Consider the following 23,421-nt stretch of genomic DNA (forward strand, 5'->3'; position numbering starts at 1 on the left):
CTGTTTGCAGGGGAGTCGAAAGCTAACGGTATTTCATCCATATTTATTATCTGTGACCGAAGAAGTTTTTTTTTTGTCAATAATATCTGTCACATATTTTAGAAAAGATGCCTTTTTATGCTGCCAGTCCATTGGTAATTGTTGCCCGACTGTTGTTCTAGTACGCACAGAAATATTTTTCCTTTTTATAAATCTGTTACACCAGCAAGGCCCTGCTTTGAAATAATTTATGTTCATTTGTTTTGCTATAAATTTTGCTTGTAAGCGAATTTTTACAGTTGAAATTGCCATTCCCTTTCCTTGTTGCTCCTTTATCCAGTTTGCAAGGTCGTCCTCTAGATTTGGCCACCTTACAGCACCACTTCTTTTGGCTCGTTTCTGTTGTGGCCTATTTTTAAGTTCTTCTTTTTCAGTTCTCCAACATTGAATACATCTCTCGTCCACTTCAAACTCTCGAGCTGCTGCTCTATTTCCAATTTGTTCAGCACAGGAAATTACATTAAGCTTAAAACCAGCAGTATAGCTTCTGTGCCGTTTAGGTGCCATTTTCAAAATTTTTCCGCTCCCTTCTTACTTAAAAAACTATCCAACAAGTACTTGTACCCAAACTGATGGGATCTGTATCTGGCAGAATGCCAAGAAAAATCGATTCATGCTGAAGGGGAAATACATCAGAGTTCATTATTGCGAGGCAGGTGGAATTGTGTCTGCCTTTGAAAAAAATTGCAGAAAAGGCAGGGGTGAGGAGAGGATAGGTCCTGTAAGATTTATCGAATGGCAGAGGAGAGTGACTATTCAAAATGATGAGAATGCTGATTTGAAAGGGGTAAGAATGTTATTGTTCTGAGATCCCGTCTAGGGTGAATAAGGTATGTAGGTCCGTTCAAAGGAAAGAATGTAAACAAAATAACGTTCGCAAAAAGCAACTGAGTGGTCTTTTGTGCGGAAACAGCACCAGTCTATGTACAATGACAAGGCCATCCAAACTATGTACAATGTCAAAGTTATTCAAACTATGTACAATGACCATCATAGGAAATATTTTATTTTAGTGCACCTAAACGCCTCATGGGTAGAGAAACGCTGCACCCGCTGAAAATTTAAGTTTTAAACACGTAAACGCTGCAGCATTTCTTCCCAAAATTATGGTACATTGGTAGTAAACATATGCTAAAAATATTGCTTTTAAATGTGCGAGAGTAAGGTGATCTGCAGAACATTCTAATTTATAGAAAAAAATTAGAAATGCTGCTATAAAACATCGACAGTTTTTTTTAAATTTATGTTATTGACAATATTCTTCTATTTATGTTCTTTCAAATGGTGTTGTGTATGCTTTTATGGTACATTTACAATAAAATAATCTGAATGGAAGTGACAGACAAGGCTTAATTTCTAAGATTAGAAGTGCCGGAGCCTTATGGAAGACCGTCAGCAGAGAGGAATAAGAGTAAATAAGTAAATGAAATGACTATTAAACTCATTAATAAATTTAAAATTAAATAGTTAATTATTATCAAATTAATTAATAGCTATTTAATTAATGCTTATAAATTGCTATTTAATCAATAATTATTATTTATTGAAATAATTAAAGATTGATGTAATTAACTAATTAAAATTAAATAAAATGTAAAGAGATAAATTGAAATTTAACACGCAATTTTTAATATAATTTTATTGTTAAAATAAAATTTTTTAGATAAAATTTCTACTGAAATTGTTATTCAATTACGTAAAAGAAGTGCTGCTGCGTTCTTATTCAGGGCTCCTGTGCGTTCCAGCTAGAATTATGATTTATTACAAAAACTAAAGCACCAGAGCAGAGATCCGGTGGATTTTGGCCCAATTTATGTTCTGATCATAGGGGGGGGGAGTTCTTTTATCATCACAAAAATTAAATAACTTAAAGTATAGCTGATGAAAATTCCAAGGCAAAACAGAATGAGGGTATGAGTGGGTGGAAATAAAAAATGAGGGGAATCTTGGTGAGAGAGAACATTTTCTTTGACCGCGGCTCTCTATTATGATGATTATTGACCGCGGCTCTCTATTATCTCTATGATGATGGGTGTCGGGTAAATGAATCAGACTCCTAAACATAAAGTTGCTGGTTACAGTTCCCTCCCCGCCATTAGTGGATACTGTGGGAAGACGGTGTATAGGACGTGCTTGAGCAGTTTATCTCAGTATTTCACTCTTATTGTACTCGCTGTCACTTAACGCACATTTAAGAACACAAATTTTCCTTCCTGGGAGGATAACTAACTGTAAGCATCGGTAACAATACACTAGATACAATGGCATGGCGAGAAATTTAGACGTTCCTAAACAAACTCCCCCAAATTTATTGCTTTTCTTAAAGGGAAAGGTTTCCTCAGGTGAGTGAAAGGACTTTACTTGAACGTCTCATGTTCTCATGAGTTCGTATTTCTAGGGAAATAGAGTATTGCAAGGTCTGCTTATTGTTAAACTAAAACATTAGGAATTTAAAATTTTTTTCCTTTAAATTGTGGTTCAGTTTTATAAAAAGAAGTACCGGAGCTCATCTTATTTAGGGCTCCGGTGCACTCCGCCTAAATTTGTAATTTATCTTAAAAATTGAGAAGCACCAGAGCGCTATTTAAGCACTGGTGACAGAACCAAATGGATGTATAAACACTGTAAATCCTAAATCAAACATAAGTTATAATTCTAATAAGTTGGTTAAGTTGTTAAAGATCACTGAACAAAATTAAAAGTGCATTTCACAAATACAGTACAAAGTCCGAATCCAGACTCGTTGGGACTTTGGCAATTCCGGATTTGAGATTTTTTCAGATATTAGATCATCAGTTTAAATCTAATAAGATGGCATGCAGAAATTATACGATTAAAAATATGCAATCGTAATTTATGAAATAAAGAGCATTTATGATGTAAAGGGTATCAAAATTTACAAAAACAAAGCTTAATATTTATTTGTTTACTTTGTTAAACATGTCTTTTAATGTAATTTTTTTAAGTTGCTGCATTTTTTGTGCTAATTCTTTCTCTCTTTAATTTTATAAACAGACATAATGTCTTGTTCAGGAACAAAGTTCCACCGTTCAGGTCCTGTAATTGCTGTATCTAGAATTCTGACTAACTTGTCAACCAAATTTTTTCATTTTAAGTAACTTCTCTGTCACTTTCTTCATTATATGTAGTGGTATTTTCTGGATCTAAAACCATACTACAGATTTCATCATCAGTTAATTGACTAATGATTGGGGCATTGTCATCACAATGAAAAACTTCTGTTGTATCATCTTCATTTATTGCCTCTTCTCCTCATTTCTTTACAAAATCCAATAACTGGAAAATTTCACCTTTATTTTTTGATATCTGAAAACCTTCAAATTTCAACCTATCATCTTCGTTATCGTCACTATGAAATATGGCAGCTGGCCATAAATTATGCCAAGCATTTATCTATTTAGCATTTATTATCAAGTATCTGAAGACACGTCCTCCCACAATCTTGCAATGCTCCACACAGCAGATTTTATGCTAAAATATTGAATAGTTTTGTCATTGTTCAAGAAATTTAACATGGATTTTTAAAATGCTACTTTATATTTGCATTTCACAGCATGCACTATTCCGATATCCATAGGCTGAATGACGGGTGTACAATTTGAAGGAAAGAATAATACAGATACATTATCTTTCAATAAAACTTTAAGTGAAGTATGAGTCGAACAGTTGTCTACAATATAGGACTATTTTTGAGTCATCAGGTTAAACCAACCAAATTCAAATATTGCCAAGCCTCAAGTATAAAATGGTTTTTAAACCAATCATTCATTAACGCTTGTGTCATCCATGCTTTTTTATTTGAATGATAACAGGGAAAATCGTTACTCCTTTAATTGCTCGACATCATTCCGATTACTAAAAGGTTGCACTAGTGATTTCCTGCAGCATTTGTGCACACTAAAATTGTTAGTCTCGCTTTGGAATATTTGACACCAGTTGGAGCCTTTTCTGTAGAGGTTGCCAATTTTTAATTGCCTTATACGATGGTGATTTTTCATTTCTTCACTTAATATTTTAGCTCAAGCCATTAGCATTGGACGTGCCAATGGCACACTTTCTCTGCAACGCTGTCTGACCCATTCGATCATCACTTTGTCATGAATATCACTTTTAGCTTAATGAGCAATTTTTCTGATATTCATTGTGAGTGGGGTGTCGGAATCCACAAAACATTCAAAACGTTTCTTTTTCTTATGTCATATTGCAGTTGACTTTCCACTGCCATACTCCTCACATAATTTTGAGACGGATATGCCTTTATCCATTTTTTTCAGCAATTCCACTTTTTGTTTAATGGACATCAAAACATGCTTTCGCCTTGTAGATTCTTTGGCAGCTCCAGAATTAGAAACTCTTTTTGACATAATGGAAATTTCAAACTTTAATTTTTATAAAATTTCTGTAATAATAACAGTCTGCAAAAAATAATAGGCTGGATCAAATTAGAAGATTAAGGAGCAGTGAAGTCTGCTACATTAGCTGAAATTCCTTAGAATTAGTAAAGATAATATTAGTCTAGCTTAATAATATCCGTTATTCATATTGGCTACATATCATAAGACTGGTATGAAAGACAAGTTGTTCTGCTAAATTTAGTCTTGTTTCTCTCACATACTGAATTAAGTCTGAATTGCATTAGTTATTTATTATATATACATCTACTTCTTTTACATGCTTAACCCTCTCGCTGCACATCCCGCGATTTCCACAAGCAACGTAGAAGTAGGAAAATTTGTGCAACTCGCGATTTCCGCAGAGAATGAATTTTTGCTATCAATTTTAACTGTGCAACCCGCTCTTTCCTAGTTCAAGGTTTACTTTTGGCTTTTCTGTAATGTTTAATTGTTTATTTAGATGTGGGCTAACAGATCGCATTAGTTGTCCACATTTCTGCCAAATATACAAGAATACGTAATATAGCATTTTGCGCTCAGAGCTCGAAGATGTCTGGCAGGAAGCGTTTTGCGAGTGATATAACTTATATTCCTGATGATATTTCTGACACTGATAGTAGTTTTGACTCTGATTTCAAGTATATTGAAGATAGTTATAGCGGAACTGATGAGAATTTCTCGGATTCCTCTGCAGATAGTGATGAATCTAAAAATTCAGTTTCTATTGAAAATGCTCAACAGTGGTGAAAAATTTATATGCAAAATATTACATTATGCAAATATTTTCATTAGTATATATGTATTTATGTATTTTATAAAATAAATCATAATTTAACCAATATTAATTTTCAAAATTTTCCTTTTATATCATTTTTCTTCAATTTCAATATTCTGACAACTTTTTTCTATGATCTAATTCTATACTAATTCAGAAGTCAAACAACAAAAATCAGCGTTATACCTACAAAATTTAACGCTGATTTTTGTTGTTTGACTTCTGAATTAGTATTTATTCGGCGTGTTATTGTGTCTTAATCTAATTCTATATTTAAAAAAAAAACTCTTTTACAAAATTTTTTTTCTATATTTTAACTCTAAATTATATGTAATAAAATAGATACGAAATTTTTTAACCTATTTTGATAAAAAAAAATATATGCAGTGAGGAGGGTTAAGACTAACCTGAGTCCTAAAAAAAGAAATCCCACTTAAGAGTTATCTAGGATCGCCGCTAAATACTGCCTGATACAGTCTCTGTGGGTCCTAAATTCTGCTACAAAGTGCCTTCTTGAGTTCTAAATCCCCCCTAAACTTTAGATTACAGTGCTTTCCTAGATTATAAAAAACTTCTCATCCCTTAATTTTGTCTGTCGGTACTTCACCTAATTTAAAAAAATTTGTCTTCCCTAAATTCTGGCATTCAGTGTGGCCACACGAGCTAAATTGCTGTTTCTGGGTTTATGTGAAAAACATATCAGTTATTCTTAATTCAAGTAGCACTAAATGTAATCTTTTGGCATATGAGTTTCATTTACAAAATCTACTTTTAGCATACGACAAGAAATTTTTGTTAAATTTTTCCTCGTCAACATTTCTTAGCGCATTTAACTTTAATCTGTAATCATCGCCAAGCGTAATATTAGCATAAAAGGTTGGTATACTCTTGTTATTCAATTACTAATACAAAAAAAAATTTTTTTTAGACATTGCTGCATGAGTCATTACTGAAGCTGTCATGTATTGATAAACATGCAGTGATGAAAGTAAAATGTAATGAATAATGATTCGCCAGCTCAGCGTTGAGGGTTATACAATAGTAGTAGGTGTAAAATCAACGCTATTCTTATGTAAAATGGTTTGGTTTGAGATGTATGCGAAGCAGATACGCAGCTGCGGAGCCAAATTACTAATCTCACAAATTTATACTCGCATGATTGTTTCTTCAATAACGAGGTATTTTCTTTAGTGAAATTAAGAATCGGGACTCTCCACATGTTTTACATGTTCATTCTTATATGCATGTTCCTCAAGATGACTCCACAAGAGATAATCATACATGGAGGACCAGATGTAAGAAGACTGAAGAGGCCAGTAAAGACACCAAATCTGGAAATTAGGCGAACCAAGGAAGAGAAGGCCAATAATGTCCATTGATGCTCTAGCTATATAGGCTGTCACCCCATCCTATTGAAAAACCACTCATGTTGAATAGAATGTGTTATCATCATAATTCAGTTAAAAGCAATTGTTTATCATCTTGATATAGCACTCCGACTTCATGGTAACAGCATTCCCATTATCTTTGAAAAAGTAAGGACTGATGATGGCAATTTTATCCATGATGCACCAAACCATCGCTTTAGGGCTATGCAGCGATTTTTTTGTGTAATTCTTTTGAATTTTCAGAAGGCCAGTAATGGCAGTTCTGTTGATTCAGTATATACCACTGAGAAGAAAATGAGCCTCATTAATCATGAGCATGAGCAAAATGAGGTCATTTTGCTCAAAAATGCTGCTATCTCATGTGAAGTCTCTTCAATGTGCATAATCCCTGGGCTTTAACTGTTGCAGAGTAGTCAGTTTGTAGGTATGGAATAGGAGGTCACATTTATGATTTTGGAAGATAAATATATTTTTAAAAAAGGCAACTATTCTATATTCCTCGGAATATGGTACAGCTAAAGCACCCAACATTTTTAAGCTTCAAAGAAACTTTTTTAATTAACATTTAATATAGCATAGACAAACTGTAGAATTACATGGAAAAGATATTTCAACAAGTTTGGAAATTATTTATGATAAATTCAAAACAGGTTCTTGACCGTGCTTTGATATTTCTGTGATAATTGAGAAAACAGTTTTCTCATATAACGAGCTATTCCAGAATATACTTGTTTTGTTGAACCACTATTTAAGATAATAACAAGGTAAAATAATTTATTTCCACCTTTCCCAAACTATTACTTTTATGCTTTGTGTGTAAAACATGGTAAGTTTCCAGTTATTTCTTCATGTAATAAGAAATCAAATGCTTTTTTTCCCTTTCTTTTCAATTTTTGTCTAAATACTGCACATATTTGGCTTCTTTTTAAATTTATATCCATAGAAAGTCATAGTAAGCATCTACTGAATAGTCATACGCATTGTAATATTCTAACAATTTCTTTTTTAATGTAATAGGTAGCATTTTTGCAAATGGACGAAGGCTGTCTGAGCCTGAAGATTAAATACTTACTTCACACCATGTACGGACAAGTAGAAAAGTGCAATGATGCTTTTTATATTTTCTGTGTTAAATTATAAAACCATTTTATTATACTGAAAAAAAGTTTTTTTTTCCCCTTTCTTTTATTTAGCTTATATGGTGATTCAGTGCAGAAAGTATGAATTACTAACAATGTCCTCAGAGCACATGTCATGTTGTTTAGTGGCGCACTATTTTTCTTGTGGAAAATGGCATTTATCATTCCTTTGAACTGTATATTTGATGTTACTGATCTTTCAGAGGAATAGAATAAATATATTTTATTTTTTCTTCTCTTTCATTTAAAATAAATGCATGCATATATAGAAGACTTCCCATCATTTATATATACTGATGGATAAAATTAAGAGATGGAACACTTTTCCTCAAATATCTTGAGAAATACTGGATGGTTACAGCCGAAAACATCGCGGACGAAAATATCGCAGAGAAAACGACGCAAGGCAAAAACGTCGTGTTGAAAACATCATGAGAAAAAACATCGTAGTTCTAAAACATCGTGGTACAAAATATCATCGTCGAAAATAAAGCAGTTCAAAAACTTCGCAATTTAAAAACATCATCGTCGAAAATATCGTGGTAAAAAATAAAGTATCTACAAATCATCGCATGACAATAACATCGCAGACGTGCTTTTTTCAGGCTTTAGTAACTGTATGTGGATATTCTCCTAATGATTTGTGATCTCAAGATGGAAAGAAGGATAATTTTTACTTTAACATTTTTTTATTAACTAATAAATTTTTGCTGAAAAAGTAAGAAGGAAACTTAAGAATAGAAAATTAAATGCAACTTATATATTATACTTTTCATGAAAAATTATCTGTAAAAACTTTATAAAAATGATTTTTTAATGTCCTTTATTAGTTAACTATGTCGGTTTAAAATTCTATTAAGTGCTTTAAATTAGAGTTACTGTAAGTTACCATACTGGATATAAATAAATGAAATTAGGTATGGATATAATTTATTGTATGAGAATAATGTGTACAAAACAACAATGAAAATGTCATTCATTAGCATAAGTTATGGCAGAGAGTCCATTGTGGTCCAAACTTGAGATTGAAAGATGGCAGTGCCTAGTATGCAGACAGACAGCATGCACAACGAGTAGCCATGCTGTTAACAAGAGAGTTCAGGAGTGCCTTTGGAAGTTGCACCCACTCTTCCACCAGAGCAGTTTAACTCCTGAATGATTCTGGATGGGAGTTGGGGTATTGCAGTACCCCAGTATTTCTCAAGATCCCAAGCACATTCGATGAAATTAAGGTCAGGAGATTTGGCTGGCTAGTCCATTTGGTGAATATCCTCACTTTCCAGATAGTCATCAAGTAGGTGGATACTATGTGGTCGTGCATTGTTGTTCATAAAAATGAACTCGGGGCCAACAGCACCTGTGAAGAGTCTCTAGGATCTTCTGTTTGTACATCTGGGCATTCATGGAACCAGTGTCAAATGCATGAAGCAGTGTGCGGGTATCTTGCATGATCCCTGTGCAGACCTTCATTCTTCCATCACCATATTGTGGTCTTTCCATGATGTTGCTGGGATGGCATATGGTCCCAGGTTCTCTCCTTATCAATAATCACTGATAATCAAGTTGTAGACTGAATCTAGAACAACCCGTGAAGGGAACATTAGCCCACTGAAGCTGTGCCCAGTGTTGGGGTTGTATGCACCATTGTAAACGTTCTCTTTTGTGGGATGGAATGAGTGGGATGCAAATAGCAGAATTTCTGGCTTACAGTCCTGTCTCAAGGAGCCTTCTGGCAACTGTCTTCTTTGAAACAGTAGCAAGGCCATGAGATAGTTATATAGCTGTAGATGTCCTTGGCATTTGGTAGAAAGTGCCCTGGTCGTAATTGGTTGTTTTGACTCTTGGGCAACCTTTTCCTGGTCTTCTGGACACTGTTTTTAAACTGATCCCACAAATTAGAGATGACATTTGGTATTACATCCAGTTCTCTTGCAAGCTGAGCTTGAAATGCCCAGTCTCAAGCCTGGCCCACGATTCTCCACCTCATACCTTCGTCTAAGCGATGCTGTGTACTGATTTCACATAAAAACATAAAAAGAGCATAAAACAACAGGATTATTCAAGAAAAGGCAATAAAAATCAGTACTGTATTGCAGAGCAGAATGAGCTGGGTGTAGACTTTTATACCTCCTGCTGCCGTAGTGACGCTCACAGCAATTTGTAAATTCATTTCAGTGCCACAATGACATTATATGGCAACTAACTGCCTAAATTTTGTTTGATAGTTTACAAGAAATGTGGAAAATTATTTCCCTCTCTTAATTTTGTCCACCAGTGTAGTTAAAATTCCAGTTTTGCAGCTACTTGTTTAACTGTTTATTATAGCAATACCTATTGACAGATGGCGGTAATTAAAGCAAACCTATTCAAACTATTGTAGAAAGGGGTTCTAATCAATGCATGTTATTAAAATTTGATATATGTTCATGGTTTCAGAATTAGGGAAAAATGTTTTTTGGAAAATATGTATACACACACACAGTTCAGATTTTTACTATGAGATGAAAATATAGCACTTCAAAAACAACTTTTATTCAAAAAGGAGAAAATGTATTTTATGTGTTAAATATACAAACCACATGAGTTGACTTGTAGGGAAGATGTTTAAAAATTTCTAAGCTTGTGATATATTACTTACGAGATAATAAAAGGGAGCAGAATAATTACATCATTCTTCCAGAGTATAAACTAATGCAAGGAATGCCTGTATAACTCTAACGGGTACTGTAATTGATTCCTATGTTAGCTGTAACCATATCTAGCTCTCATATGCCTTCCAGTAATTTCGAGAAGCCGAAAGTACTAGAGATTTTTCAGTGGCCAGGAGAAAACTATATAAGACTGGACAGAGCATCAGTTTCTCGGTTGTTAGTTATTAGTTCACCATGGTTTGGAGTATTGAGATATCTCTCTGTTAGCTTTGCTGTTCAGATGTGCTTTGCATTGAGTTGTGTTTAACGTCCTTATAGTTTGGAGTGTAACTACTGATTGTATTCTGTGATACTGTGAGAAACTGTATGAATATTTTTTTGGAAAATTCCAGAATTGTGAAGTGTTTCTTTTGGTGAAATAAAATTTATCAAGCTATCATCAGTTCGATGTGCATTCAATCTATTACAAACTTGTATGCACATGACAATATCTAAAACAATACAAAACGCACTAGATTCTTAACATTTAATTTCATTTCTCTTGTTATATGGCCGACTATTTAGTTTTCATTAACCTTCCAGCATGCGCGTGTATGTGCAAAATTTACAATAAATTCAGTTTTTAATGCACATTTTTCGCATATCGAAGCTGAGACATCTGAAGGTCATTTCTATTCCTCCTCTCTACCCTTCCCCACATCATGGAATGTGGCAACTTCTTTTTTTTAACTGGGCTTTTGTGCTACGTGGCAGCTTTTTCATAAAGTTTACGACACGTGCATGCTCATAGGTGAAAATTCGGAAACAATTTTTTTTCTCAAATATTTTGTAATTTTCTGTTATTAATTGCCATGTATTATTTTAATTCGAACACATTTGGCTCTGTAAATTTTATATCGTTTTTCATGGCAAAAAAAATATGTGCAACCAGCTGATTTTGCTCACATTCGTCAAGAATTATCTGATAAAAAAAAGGAAGACAAGGAAACCTTTGGATGGGAGAACAATAGCGATTTCCATTCCTTATTTTCTTTCTTATTTTTTTAGAAATAAGTAAAAATATTAAAGTTAGTTTAAAGTGCCTTTTTGTAACCAGCTGGAAGGTTAATCATGTTTCTGTGTCATGTTAAACTATGCTGCCACCTTTTATTTTACATTTCATTCATCATAGTGTTAAATAGCAATAAAATTATTTAAATAGGAGTTAACTGGGTTGCATTTTTACCTTATAAATATGTTACACAGTTTCAAAGAATGTCTATCCTACAGCAGTATTTGTTCCATTTTTCAAATAAAATTTGCTATTGAAAAAGATTCATGATTCAATTTTTTGTGCTATTCTATCTATATTTAATTTGCTTCCAAACTATTAAGTGTTGAAAAAATTACATCATTGCTGCATATTGAACAAATCTTACCCTGATTTCTTGTCAAAAACAAGAATGTTGGGGGGAAAAGACATGCCTTCCGTGATCTAAAATTTTCTGTTGTTTATGTGAAGTGGTGCTTAGTATCAAAGAAATAAGAAACAAGGCCTCAACTTTCTCATTGGAAGAAAAATATCCTCACTAATTGTAAGAAAACATATGATAAATGAGCACTTTTTTAAAAACTTATTTCAGTTCTGCTAATTCTAAGCTAATTTAACAAGTAAAAAGCAAGTTTTTTCCTCTTTATTTTTTTATTTATTATTATTCTGCCTTTTCCTTAAAAAATTTTAGACAACTTCAGAAACTTATTGATGTGTTGTTATCGATTATGAAAGAGAATCAGATGAATGTAGATGTGTGTTGTTGCAACTAATTCAAAAAATTAGTCAACAACTTATCAAATTAATAAAATATTTGTACATTAAAAACCACAAGACAGCAATAAGTATTATCTGGTATTGACAAAAAATTGCATCAGAATTGGCCACCTAAGAAGGATGCTTTGTGGAAGGCCTTTGTAAGGGAAAGTGGCTGACATTCATGTTACATATGAAGAAAAATTTCATCCAGCCATCCCGTTTGCAGAAAATCAAACCTGTAACAAAGTACTAGCATCCAACGGTCTTATTAACTCAATTACAGGTAATCAGAATCATTAACAGGAAATACCAAAAATGTAGAGCTTAATGTTTTGTTTGTAGGAACTGGAGAATTTTTAAAGGAAATATGCTCCCATTTATATCGTATATGAATATAACCACAAAAACAGACATGCAGCAGGTCTGTTTGTAGGACTTAACATTCAAAGGTAATTTATTGAGGCATTATTGACTTAAATGAGAAAGAACAAGAAAACTATGAAGCTGTAACTTCATCACACAGAGAATTAAATACAAAGATATATTTATGGCTAAATTTAGGGAAGGGAGATGTTTCACACATTAAAGATATGTTTATTTTTCAACTATACAATATAAATTAAAAAAAGCTGATGCTTTTTAGTTAAATGAACTAATTGTGGCAGCAAATTATTGCAAATGTAAATAGTGAATTCGTATTAAAATAAGCAAAGCAGAAATGAAATTCACTTTGTTACAAATATATATATATATATATATATATGTGCACCCAAAAGAAATCGAGCCACAATCACGAAACTGGGCAGGAATGTAGTCTGCCTAGAGGTATGCAAATGATTTAAATTTCGACACCACTGAGACAAGGGTAAGCGCGCTATGCGCATGGAGAGGTTAAAAGCGTGATTGCTCGTGCTGTAGGGCTATTCAAATGAATCTGTCAACTTGAATGGAAGTTATTGTGATTAGAGATGCCTCTAACAAACAGCAGTTCGAAAAGTTATCGGTCTTCGAAAGAAGGGGCGTGCAGTAGGCCTCAGAGGAGCAAGTTGGTCGAACAGAGATATTGGCCACCACCTAGGTCGAAGCGATATGGTAGTTGCTCGCTATTGGCAAAAATGGATCACGGAAGAATGCCCATCATATATCAGTATTTGTTCCATGTTTCAAATAAAGTTTGCTATTGAAAAAGATTCATAAATCAATTTTTTGTTCATTTTTTTAGTCTACCGTCGCGGAGGGTCATGACGTCTCAGGAATACAAATGAGCGCGACGATCGCGCAAGCATAAGAGCGGCGACTTCCGCTCCAACAACATCGATTTGACGCCATTTACTTTTTCCAGGCATCCAGTGGTATTGAGGGAAACCATTCGGAGACGATTGGCCGACGCTGGTATATGCTGCCGACGTCCATTAAGACGCCTACCATTTCCAGTGTCGACTGGATTTTTACCGAACTCGGATAAGCTGGAGCGTTACCGACTGGAGGCGTGTGATCTTCAGCGATGAATTCTGATTCAGTCTTAACGCTGATGACCAACACACACGCATGTAGAGGCGGGCTGGCCAGCGGTCCGATCTGGCATTTGTTGTCGAGCGTCATACGGCGATTACCGAAGGTGTGACAGTATGGAGAGCGATTTCTTGAGACACATAATCACCTCTGGTCGTCCTTCAAGGAGACCAGAGCTTTGAGCATAGTGTATGTAATTCTTATGACTAGATGCAGACAAGGAAATTAAGTGCTTTAAATTGAAAGGTTAAATTATTATTATTATTATTATTATTATTATATCACAATTCTAAATTTCTTTTAAAAAGGTATAAAAGATTAATTAAAAATTAACAAATTTAAAAAACTTCGAAATATTTATAAATTATATATTGAGACTGCTGTAACGTTTGCCGAACTTGCATGATGAAAGTACTAAGACCAGTTGTCTTTTAAATATTTATTTTGAAACTTAACACGACTTTTCTTGGTTAACTAAAAGGTAAAAATAACGGTTGAATTACAGAAAGGGAAAGACAGCAGCTTTCCCGTCATATCGTGCGACTTACTCCTCTGGCGTTTCTCAAACAAAAACCCCTTTTATTTTCCAAGCGTCTACGGAAAGTGCGCTCGCAAGGGGGTGATCACTTTCCTGCCATTTCAGCGGACCCCGTAGCATGTTCCCGTGAGAACGGGAAGTTCTCTAATATAAACCTGATGTTTTACCAATGATGATATTCACAACCCCTTCCCATCCCGGGGGGGGATTCTAGAAATCTGATATCTCTTGCTTAATTATCACTGCTAGAAGCACATAAAGTCAGCAAAAAAAAAAAAAAAAAAAAAAAAGATTACGAAACACAAATATTTGCACTATGCTGGGTTAACTACCGAGGGTAAAAATTATATTAAGGCTAGTATAAAAAGTACAGTTTTCTAGCAAACATCTATTATACAATATACATTTTTAAAATCTAATATTGATTATACATTTATCCAGAATCAAAAGGAAAGCCTTGCGGATATTTAATTGTCAGTTTCTGGAAATCTCTCTGCAGAGATCCGAAACTTGATCCTGAACTACACTCATGTCCATAAATTAAGGATAATGCAAAATCAGGCAAAGGAAGAGTTAAAAGCAAAACAAATTTGACTTATTTGTAAAGCTTATTTCTTAAACAAATGGTAAAGAGCAAAAAAAGATCTTATATGTTTGATATTAAAAAAATTAGCAATTTTTTCTCCCTGGAGCAAATTACAAAAAAAAAAAAAAAAAAAAAAAAAAAATACATGGTTGGTATAATTGTTAATACATTGTATGTCTCCCAGACAATGCAATACAGTCCATACAACGCCTAGGCATGCTGAGTATCAAATTATCGATCTGATCATGGGGGATATTACACCACTCAAAAAGCAATGCTCTTCGAATTTTCGGTAGACATGTACGAGGAAGTTGACGGGCTGCAACTCGTCGGCCAAGCATGTCCCACACGTGCTCTACTGGATTCAAGTCCGGTGAGAATGCTAGCTAGTCCATATGGGTGATATCCTCCGATTGAAGGCATTCGCTTACGATGTTTGCACGGTGAGGACGGGCGTTGTCATCCATAAACAAAAATTGTGCGCCCATGGCGCCCCGAAACAAACGTACATGTTGTTCCAGAATGACGTCCCGATAGATTTGGCTTGTCATGGTTTCAGTTTGAACATGCAGGTTAGTTCTGGAACCCAGAATAATTCCACCCCAAACGAGCACTCCTGCACCACCGTAACGGTGCCGTTCCATGATGTTTTCTCGGTGGTAACGGGTACCTGGAGCTCTCCATATGAAAGTCCGGCGAGAATCAGACTGCAAGCTAAACCTAGACTCGTCGGAAAGCCTCACACAAGCCTACTGTTGCATTGTCCACAATGCATGCTCTCTACTCCAGGCTAACCGCAGGCGACAGCGAGTTGCAGTAAGTGGAATACATCTGACAGGTCTACGAGCATATAGACCAATCTGCCCTACTTCCAGTTGGGTACGCCACATTCCAGACGGCCGATAATTCTAGCACGTAAAAAAATCATCTAGATGAGTCCTTTGTGTCATAACTATTCGGTTATTGCACTGAAATGCTTATAAAGCGCCTGCGAACAATTTTGCTTCTTTGCCTGTATTCCTTATATATCACTCTCGTCATTGTGACGTACCATCGGTGTCATCTGGTTACTTCCTGAAATTTGCATATGATTCTTGAAAATGTGTGTAGTGATTTTACAGGTGATATATTTATTTTAGAGTTCGATTTCCGCGTGACTCCGAATTATCCTTAATTAATGGACATGAGTGTACTTCACTTAATGACCTCAAAGTAATCATAAATATTTAATCTGCCATCAACATAAGAAAAAAATCTGATATGTACAGCACATGACTTCCTTGTACGGAATATTAAATTATACGCATTTTTCTTGCATTTCATTTAAACTTATTGGACCGAATTAAGTCTACTTCGCCGACAGCGCATAAACCACAATAGAATAAGTGCATTCTATAAAATTCACTCTAGTATTTCTTTAACATAGCGACGCGCTGGCGCTAGATTCACTTAAAAATTATTACTGTTACTAAATTTGTATTACTGTTAGTTTGCGCGCAGTGCTTCAGTACAAATTTTAAATTTTCGGAAAATACAGTTAGTTTTTTTTCTTTATAAAACAAATTCTTATACACTATTAAGTAAAATAAATCAAGAAAGATAATCATCTATGTATAAAAATGACACACTGAAAATTTCATATATGTATGACAAAAACAATTTGACTTATTAAAACTCGAAAATCAGCTAAAATTCTCCCTTTTTGTGTTGCGCAAAACTGATGACTCCCCTTCAGTATTATGTTTCGTTCACATTATAACTCATAATGCACAAAATTTATATCATTTAAAGAACAGAATTATCTAATCGTTGCCACATGATGTATTCAAATACTATAATAAAGCTAGAATTATGTATAAAAGAAATTAAGCAAAAAAAGAAACAGTTTTTCACAGACGATTGAGTATTTCTCATTTAATTAATTCAGTTCTCACTTCGCGAGAAGGCAAAAATATATAAAAACTCAAAATATCTATATTAAAAATTACGAAGTAAATCTCAAACACTTATTTTCTCGAAAAAATTCCAGAAAGAATTAAGCATGATTTAATTGGCAATAATAAATGAATGCGTTATCTTTGTCGTTGCGAAGCTAAGTTTCTCTAGATTGGCAACAAATCCACTAGTCTCCTGTTTCAAATGTAAACATCAATGGCCGCCATTAAAAAAGTCTTAGCGGCAATTAAACAACTTTAAAATTGCTGATAACCGGAAGATAACAACAACACAATTCAATCATTTTTAAAGCAAAAAATGTACAATTCACAAACATATAAGAGTAAAGAAACTGAGATCACTGAGCCGGGTAACAGATTGGATATATATATAAATATATTTATATACGTTTGGTGCGGCCGATTGCAACCAAAATACGAGGTGCACATCTACATGTTATAGCAGTCCTATATAGAAAATTTCAACGTTCTGAGGCTATTCGTTTTTGAGTTATGCGAGATACGTACGTACATACGTTCGTACAGACGCCACGAAAAATTCTCTTCAGAATTAATTTTAAAGCAGTTTTATAATTTTTTTGAAGGAAAAGAGTATTTTATTCTGTCCTTACGTACAGATATCACGCAAAAACATCGTTAAATTGCATTCGATAGCGGTCAAAATGGATATTTTCGTTGAAATATGCTGCCTGAAACTTTTCGCGATTACAATACTTCCTTTTTACTTCGTACAAGGAAGTAAAAACACTTCGTTATCAATTTGATTTACATCATTTATGAAATAAACGTAATTATTCCGTTTAGGCATCTCCGTTTAAGGCTTTATCGTAATGAAATGGCGAATAGTGGATCTTACATTCTTCCGTAGTAAATTTACAATGCAAACCACTAAACTGGCATAACTAAAATTTTTTGATCGTGCCGAATTTGTTTACAAATTCTCATTCTGGTGGAAGGGTTTAGTAATGCATCCAACAAAAGTGATCCACAGAAATGATATCTTTTTTGAAATCGTCTCCAGATATTTGGAGGAAAAACAAGGTGCGGTTAGTATAATATTTCTTTCCTTTGGGTGTGGTGGGCAAGAGTCGGCATGTGTCTGTGTTTATTTCTTGAACTGTTTCGGGAAGGATCAATGTTTTCCGACCATTCTCCAAGTCTTTAAATAGCACTTTTTCTGTTAGATAATTGCTTTCTAAGGAAAACCTTTGAGAGTAAACATGATAAATAAACGGTTTCGAGTCGTGTCTAACGAATGAAAAGATAGTTCATTCACTCCTGTGCTGGACGAAAACATTTGTATGCTCATCAGTTTTTCTTTAGGAGAGCTAGCTTCGTGTTCCGGGAACCAGAACTCCCGACGAATTTGTGATTACATCCTTAACGGAGGGCGAAATTTACCCGGTGGCTATGCACCTGCCGTCTTCGCAAGGTTCTTTGTATTTGCAATCTTTGTATTGCGCCTTGCAATTTCCGTATGATCACCTCGAATTCTCTTTCAAGGCTCATTGAAGTGATAATTTCCAACAGACTTTTCACAATTTCCTCCTCATAGGCTTCTTTCTCATAATCAGCTGTATTGAATTCAATAACCTAAGCTCAGGCCCGGCCTTTTCTCCTAACTCTTCAACCAAGGTTCTAGGTCTTGTTTCCTAACTTTCACTAAGAATACCATGATATAACCACAGTTTATTATAATAATAAAAAGAAATCTAACGGCTCCATCTCTCTCTCTATATATATATTGTTACTTTCTTACGGATGCGTGGATATGGAGTGATTAACGACGACACGTAGTGAAGTATCAAAACACAATTTGCTTAGCCAACATTACTCAGGATAGCTTCAGAAACACGTTTACAGTCGTCACTGTGATAAACACGTTTACAGTCGTCACTGTGATAACACTGTGATAAACACGCTGAAACAATTAACAATACAGCCTTCAGTCTATAACAGTGAAGACAAATTCACGGCAAAGCATTAGAGTACAGCTCCCGACTCGGTCGATCGCTTTCGGAGCTTAACACACTCGACGACGCACTACGATGTACTGCTACTCCGCGTACGGGCAATGTTTGTATAGCTTTTGGGCTGCCTTCGAGAACATTCTGGGCCAAACGGGTAAGAATTCGTTCAAAAATGTTCTTCATCCATCTGTGGAATGTCGCCAAATGAGCGATTTCGCGCCAAATCTGGTAACAATGCCTCTTTTTGCCATTTTATAACAACCCTAAACCCGCTTTGCGGGGTAGCTATCTTAGAGAGACTGGGCATTTCGTAGCACTATCCCCTCCTAAGGCAGTACAATCATTGGTTAGAAGCCTAATTCAAAAGGTAAGACAAACAAAAATACGAGAATCAAACATGTACACTCTTTACAAGTAACTATGCGCAAACTATACATAGAAATTATGTAGGAAAATTAATGAGAATTATGGGTACTCCTAAGAATGAGAAGCACTAGGTACAATGACCTTAGTATGGGGCTAATCTGTCATAATGAACGACCTTAGTTTTGGAATTGGCGGATTTACGGATCCGTATCACGACGTCATTCAGTTTTTTTAGAACTGTATAGGGACCTCCCAATGCGACTGCAGTTTGCGAGAAACACCCTTACGACGGCTTGGATTCTAGAGCCACATTATGTCGTTTTCCTGAAATTGATGCTCTGTGGCTCTTGCGTCGTATCTCTTATTCCTCCTGTCCGTCGAGATGTTGAACAGCTCTCGGGCAAACCTGCGTACTGTTTCCAACCGGGCCTGGAGGTTTTGCTCGTACTCCTCAGGCAAGGAATGTATATCCGGAGGGTGGCCGAAGGAGCAGGTCACTTGGCAGATTTAGATCGCGACCCAAGAGCATCTGCGATGGAGAATAGCCGGCGCTTTCGTGGACGGCACTCCCGTTAGCAAGCAGAAACAGGGGCTACTTGCGATCCCATGGTTCTTCGTTCTTGCGATCTTGGCTACTTGCGTTCGCATGCGATCCCATAGTTTCATTGTTCTTGGAAACCATGAGCATGAGGTGGCTCAGGTTTGTACGGTTAAATCTCTCCACCATGCCATCAAACTGTTGGATGTAACGGGGTCGTCTGTATTTTCTTGATTTCCAATAAATTGAAGTCGCAAAGTCCCTTGAACGCAACCGAAGTGAAGTTCCTGCCTTGGTCGAAATGAATCTGAAAGGGGTCCCAAACCTGGACACCCAGTTCTGTAATAGAGCTTCAGATGACATGACAGCCTCATGGTATGAAACTGGGAAAGCTCTGGACCACTTCGTAAAATAATCAATAACAACGAGGATGTATTTTTGCTATCCGTGATCCGTGGAAAAGGTCCAAGTGTGTCGAATGCAACTCGCTGGAAAGATGCTCCTACATTGTATCGCTGCAACCTTCCCCGGTTACGTCCCTTCAGTCCTTTCTTGGCCGCGCAAGCATAAAAAAATCGGTATTGCTTCTCAGCATCGATTCTTGCCGAAATCCAGAAGAAGCGCTGTCAAAAGCTTGTTGAGTGTCTTCATATTGCCGAAATGCGCTCCTGGTGGGCTGCTGTGGATTTTCTTCAGAACATCAGGTATTCGGTTCCGAGGAAGCAGCAGCTGCCATCTCTTATTAGTTCCATCGTCGCTTTCCCATAGTCCATGTAAAACTCCATTTTGGAAGCAGAGTTAGTCCCAGAGATCCCAGTACCTTTCAGTTGTAGTAATGAAGATGCAAATGTCCTACTACTTGAGTTTTGTGCTGGATGATTCCTTCAGCTCTATTATTGGCTTAGTGACAGGATCCGCCCATTGGTATTCTCTAACTTTTTCATCACTCCACGGACCTGAATCGGCTGATACTGAAGATGTTATTTGCCGGATACTAGGATTCGCCAATCCGTACTTAGCCTCGGCCCTTGAACAATGCCTGCAGCCTGCAGGTCAAGGCTTCTTGGATAAAGCATCCGCATTTCCGTGGGATGAGCCTTTACGATGATTTATCTCAAAGTCATATTTGTGAAGTCTTTGAATCCATCTGGCTATTTGTCCTTCAGAAATTTTTAAATTTAATACCCACGTCAGGGAAGCATGAGTGGTCCGCAGTAATTTTCTGCCATAGAGATAATGCTGGAAATGTTCTAAGGCCTTTACGATAACGAGCAATTCTTTACGGGTGACGCAATTCCTTTCCAGTTTGGACAAGCACTTATTTCAATAGGCGCACTCGCTCTTCACCATCAATCATTTGGGAAAGGACAGCTCACACGCTTTCGTTGCTCGCATCTGTGTCTAATATAAATTGTTTGTCGGTCTGGGGATATGCCAGAGTGGGCGTAGATGTTAATGCCGCTTTCAACTGATTAAAGGATTTTTCGCACTTCTCAGTTTATACAAATTTTTGTTTACTCTCTGTTTAATTTATGCAGAGGCCTTGTCATGTTGGAGAACCCCTTCACGAATCATCTGTAATAACTACAGAGTCTCGGGAAGCTCCGCAGTTGATGAATCTAGAGGGCGTTCTCAGTCCTTAACTGCCGACACCTCCCCTGGATCTGTGCGGATACCTTCGACGGAGATCACGTGCTCCAGATAAGTGACTTCACTGCGGAACAAGTTGTTTTTTGAAGGACTCAGCTTGAGGTTGGCTTCTTTCAATTTCCACAACATCTTCCTGATATTTTCTAGAGCTTGAGGTTGGCTTCTTTCAATTTCTACAACATCTTCCTGATATTTTCTAGATGTTCCTCGAAACTACGGCCCACTATAATGATGTCATCTAGGTAGAGCAGACAACATTCGTAAGATAGGCTTCGAAGAACTGTCTTCATCAAGCGTTCAAATGTTGCAGAGGCGCTAAAGAATCCAAATGGCATAACTTTTAAACTGTCAGAGTCCTTGAACGGTATTGAACGCAGTTTTCTCTCTATCATCGCGGCGAATTTAAGCTTGCCAGTATCCGCTCATGAGGTCCAGAGTGGAAAACCACTTGTGTCCTGATAGGGTATCTAGAGTATCGTCAATTCTGGGAAGAGGGTAACTGTCTTTCTTAGTGACATTATTTGGTCTCCGGTAGTCGATACAAAACCTTGTCGAGCCGTCTTTCTTCCGCACGAGAACTATAGGGGATGCTCATGGAATTGTGGATGGTTCGATAATGCCATTTTCTTGCATCTCTTTCAGAAGATTTCCAACCTCTCTGTTTTGCGAATGGCAGACGTCTGAGATGTTGCTCGGTAGGAGAGTGATCCCTTATCAATTTGATGTTGCGTCAGATTTATGCGGCCAACATCCCTAGATGTTCTACAAAATATATCTTCAAATTCTTTATTGGTTTTCTCTGCCGCATGTCTTTGTTCGTGGGTTAAGTTTGCACTCTACAGAATTTCTTCCATTAATTACCCAATTGGCTCTGTCGGAACTGTAGGTGGGGCTGCAGGACGCAAATAACTGAAGTCCACGTTCATTTCACCCTCCTGGATGGTTCTCGGTCTGTGGCTAACATTCGCTGCTCTCACAGGGACAAAGTCTCTTGAAAGGTCTACAAATGTCGAGGCCACTAATACATCTCCTGGACTATTTTCAGGGTATTCAATCATTTCAAATTTGAAGCTATTTTTTTCTATGGAACCGGTGATTAATAATTTTGTCATCGGAAGGATGATGACATCAGTTTTTGTTGTTACTTGGTGAGCTGAAGGTACGCTGTTCTTCATTTCAAACACAGTTACATATTCTTTTGCAGAGCGGATTTCGTTATGTATAAAGTCCAGCGTTAAGTCTTACTTCTGCAAAAAATCCAGTCCGAATATTAGTAATTCGTCCACGATGTTAGCGATGAAAGCCAAATGCTGGTAGGTCTCATTTCCGAGGTAATAGTGATGTTAATTATACACTCATTCGGAATCTTATCACCTGTTGCTGTTAAGTCACACAGGGCGGAGTCCAGCGCAACGTTTCGTTCAATTCCCGAACTACAACTGTTCTAACGATGGCTACATTTGCTCCCGTATCTACGATCACCTTACAAGGATGCTTGTTCACGTATCCGTCAACGAACAGTCCGTTATCTCCGACGCTCATTGAAGAGATCTGAAGAACTTTCAGAGGGCTGCATCTCTGCTTGGCAACCTCCGCCCCGTGAGATTGCCGCATATTAGTTTCCCTGGTTTTGTTTCGCGGGCGCTCTCTCCCGGCCTTGATTCGCATGACAGTTCCTGCGGAAATGTCCTTCCAATTTGCAGTTCCAGCACTTGATTGTTTTCCTTCCAGTATAGCTTTTATTTAGCATTCTTAAAGCCTCCCGAATCTCTCTTATTTCTTTTTCTCAGTTTTGCCACATAAAAATTTGGATTTTCTATTTCATCCGCTTTAATAGGATGGCGATCTTTTCCAGCCGTGTGTTAAGTCGACTCGAACTTCATGGAGTAGACCAAGGCGGATTTTAGGTCTTTCGGATACCAATCTGAGAGCCTTCTGAATTTCCGCATCCTTGACTGCATCGACGAGATGCATCAGGGCCAAATTTTCGCGGACATCAGGTGGACAGTCCGGATATGCTTGAAGCGCCAATCTCTCGATGTCCGCCGCCAGTTCTTGAAGGCTTTTCGTGATTTTCTTCAGTCCTTTTCACTTTCACCCTTTTTCACAC

The 23,421-nt window shown here is 36.4% G+C and overlaps 1 protein-coding gene across 4 annotated transcripts in view; it reads left to right on the forward strand.

Annotated features, from left to right (window-relative positions):
* Positions 1-7,988, forward strand: part of LOC118183611 (acetyl-coenzyme A transporter 1) — a 43,392-nt gene extending 35,404 nt beyond the window's left edge. For 2 of the 4 annotated variants that reach the window (XM_035353202.1, XM_085814742.1), the window contains exon 9: positions 7,811-7,988. In XM_035353202.1, the coding sequence (XP_035209093.1) occupies positions 7,811-7,841 (31 nt within the window). In that variant the 3' untranslated portion in view covers positions 7,842-7,988. Of the gene's footprint in view, positions 1-7,634 lie in introns of all 4 variants that reach the window. The other 2 variants (XR_004757263.1, XM_035353204.1) reach the window with 2 other exon arrangements.
* The last annotated feature ends 15,433 nt before the right edge of the window (positions 7,989-23,421 follow it).

The sequence above is a fragment of the Stegodyphus dumicola genome, chromosome 4, assembly GCF_044657685.1.
Source record: "Stegodyphus dumicola isolate Sdum_Otavi_A_Nest chromosome 4, ASM4465768v1".
In the NCBI taxonomy this organism is placed as follows: Eukaryota; Metazoa; Arthropoda; class Arachnida; order Araneae; family Eresidae; genus Stegodyphus; species Stegodyphus dumicola.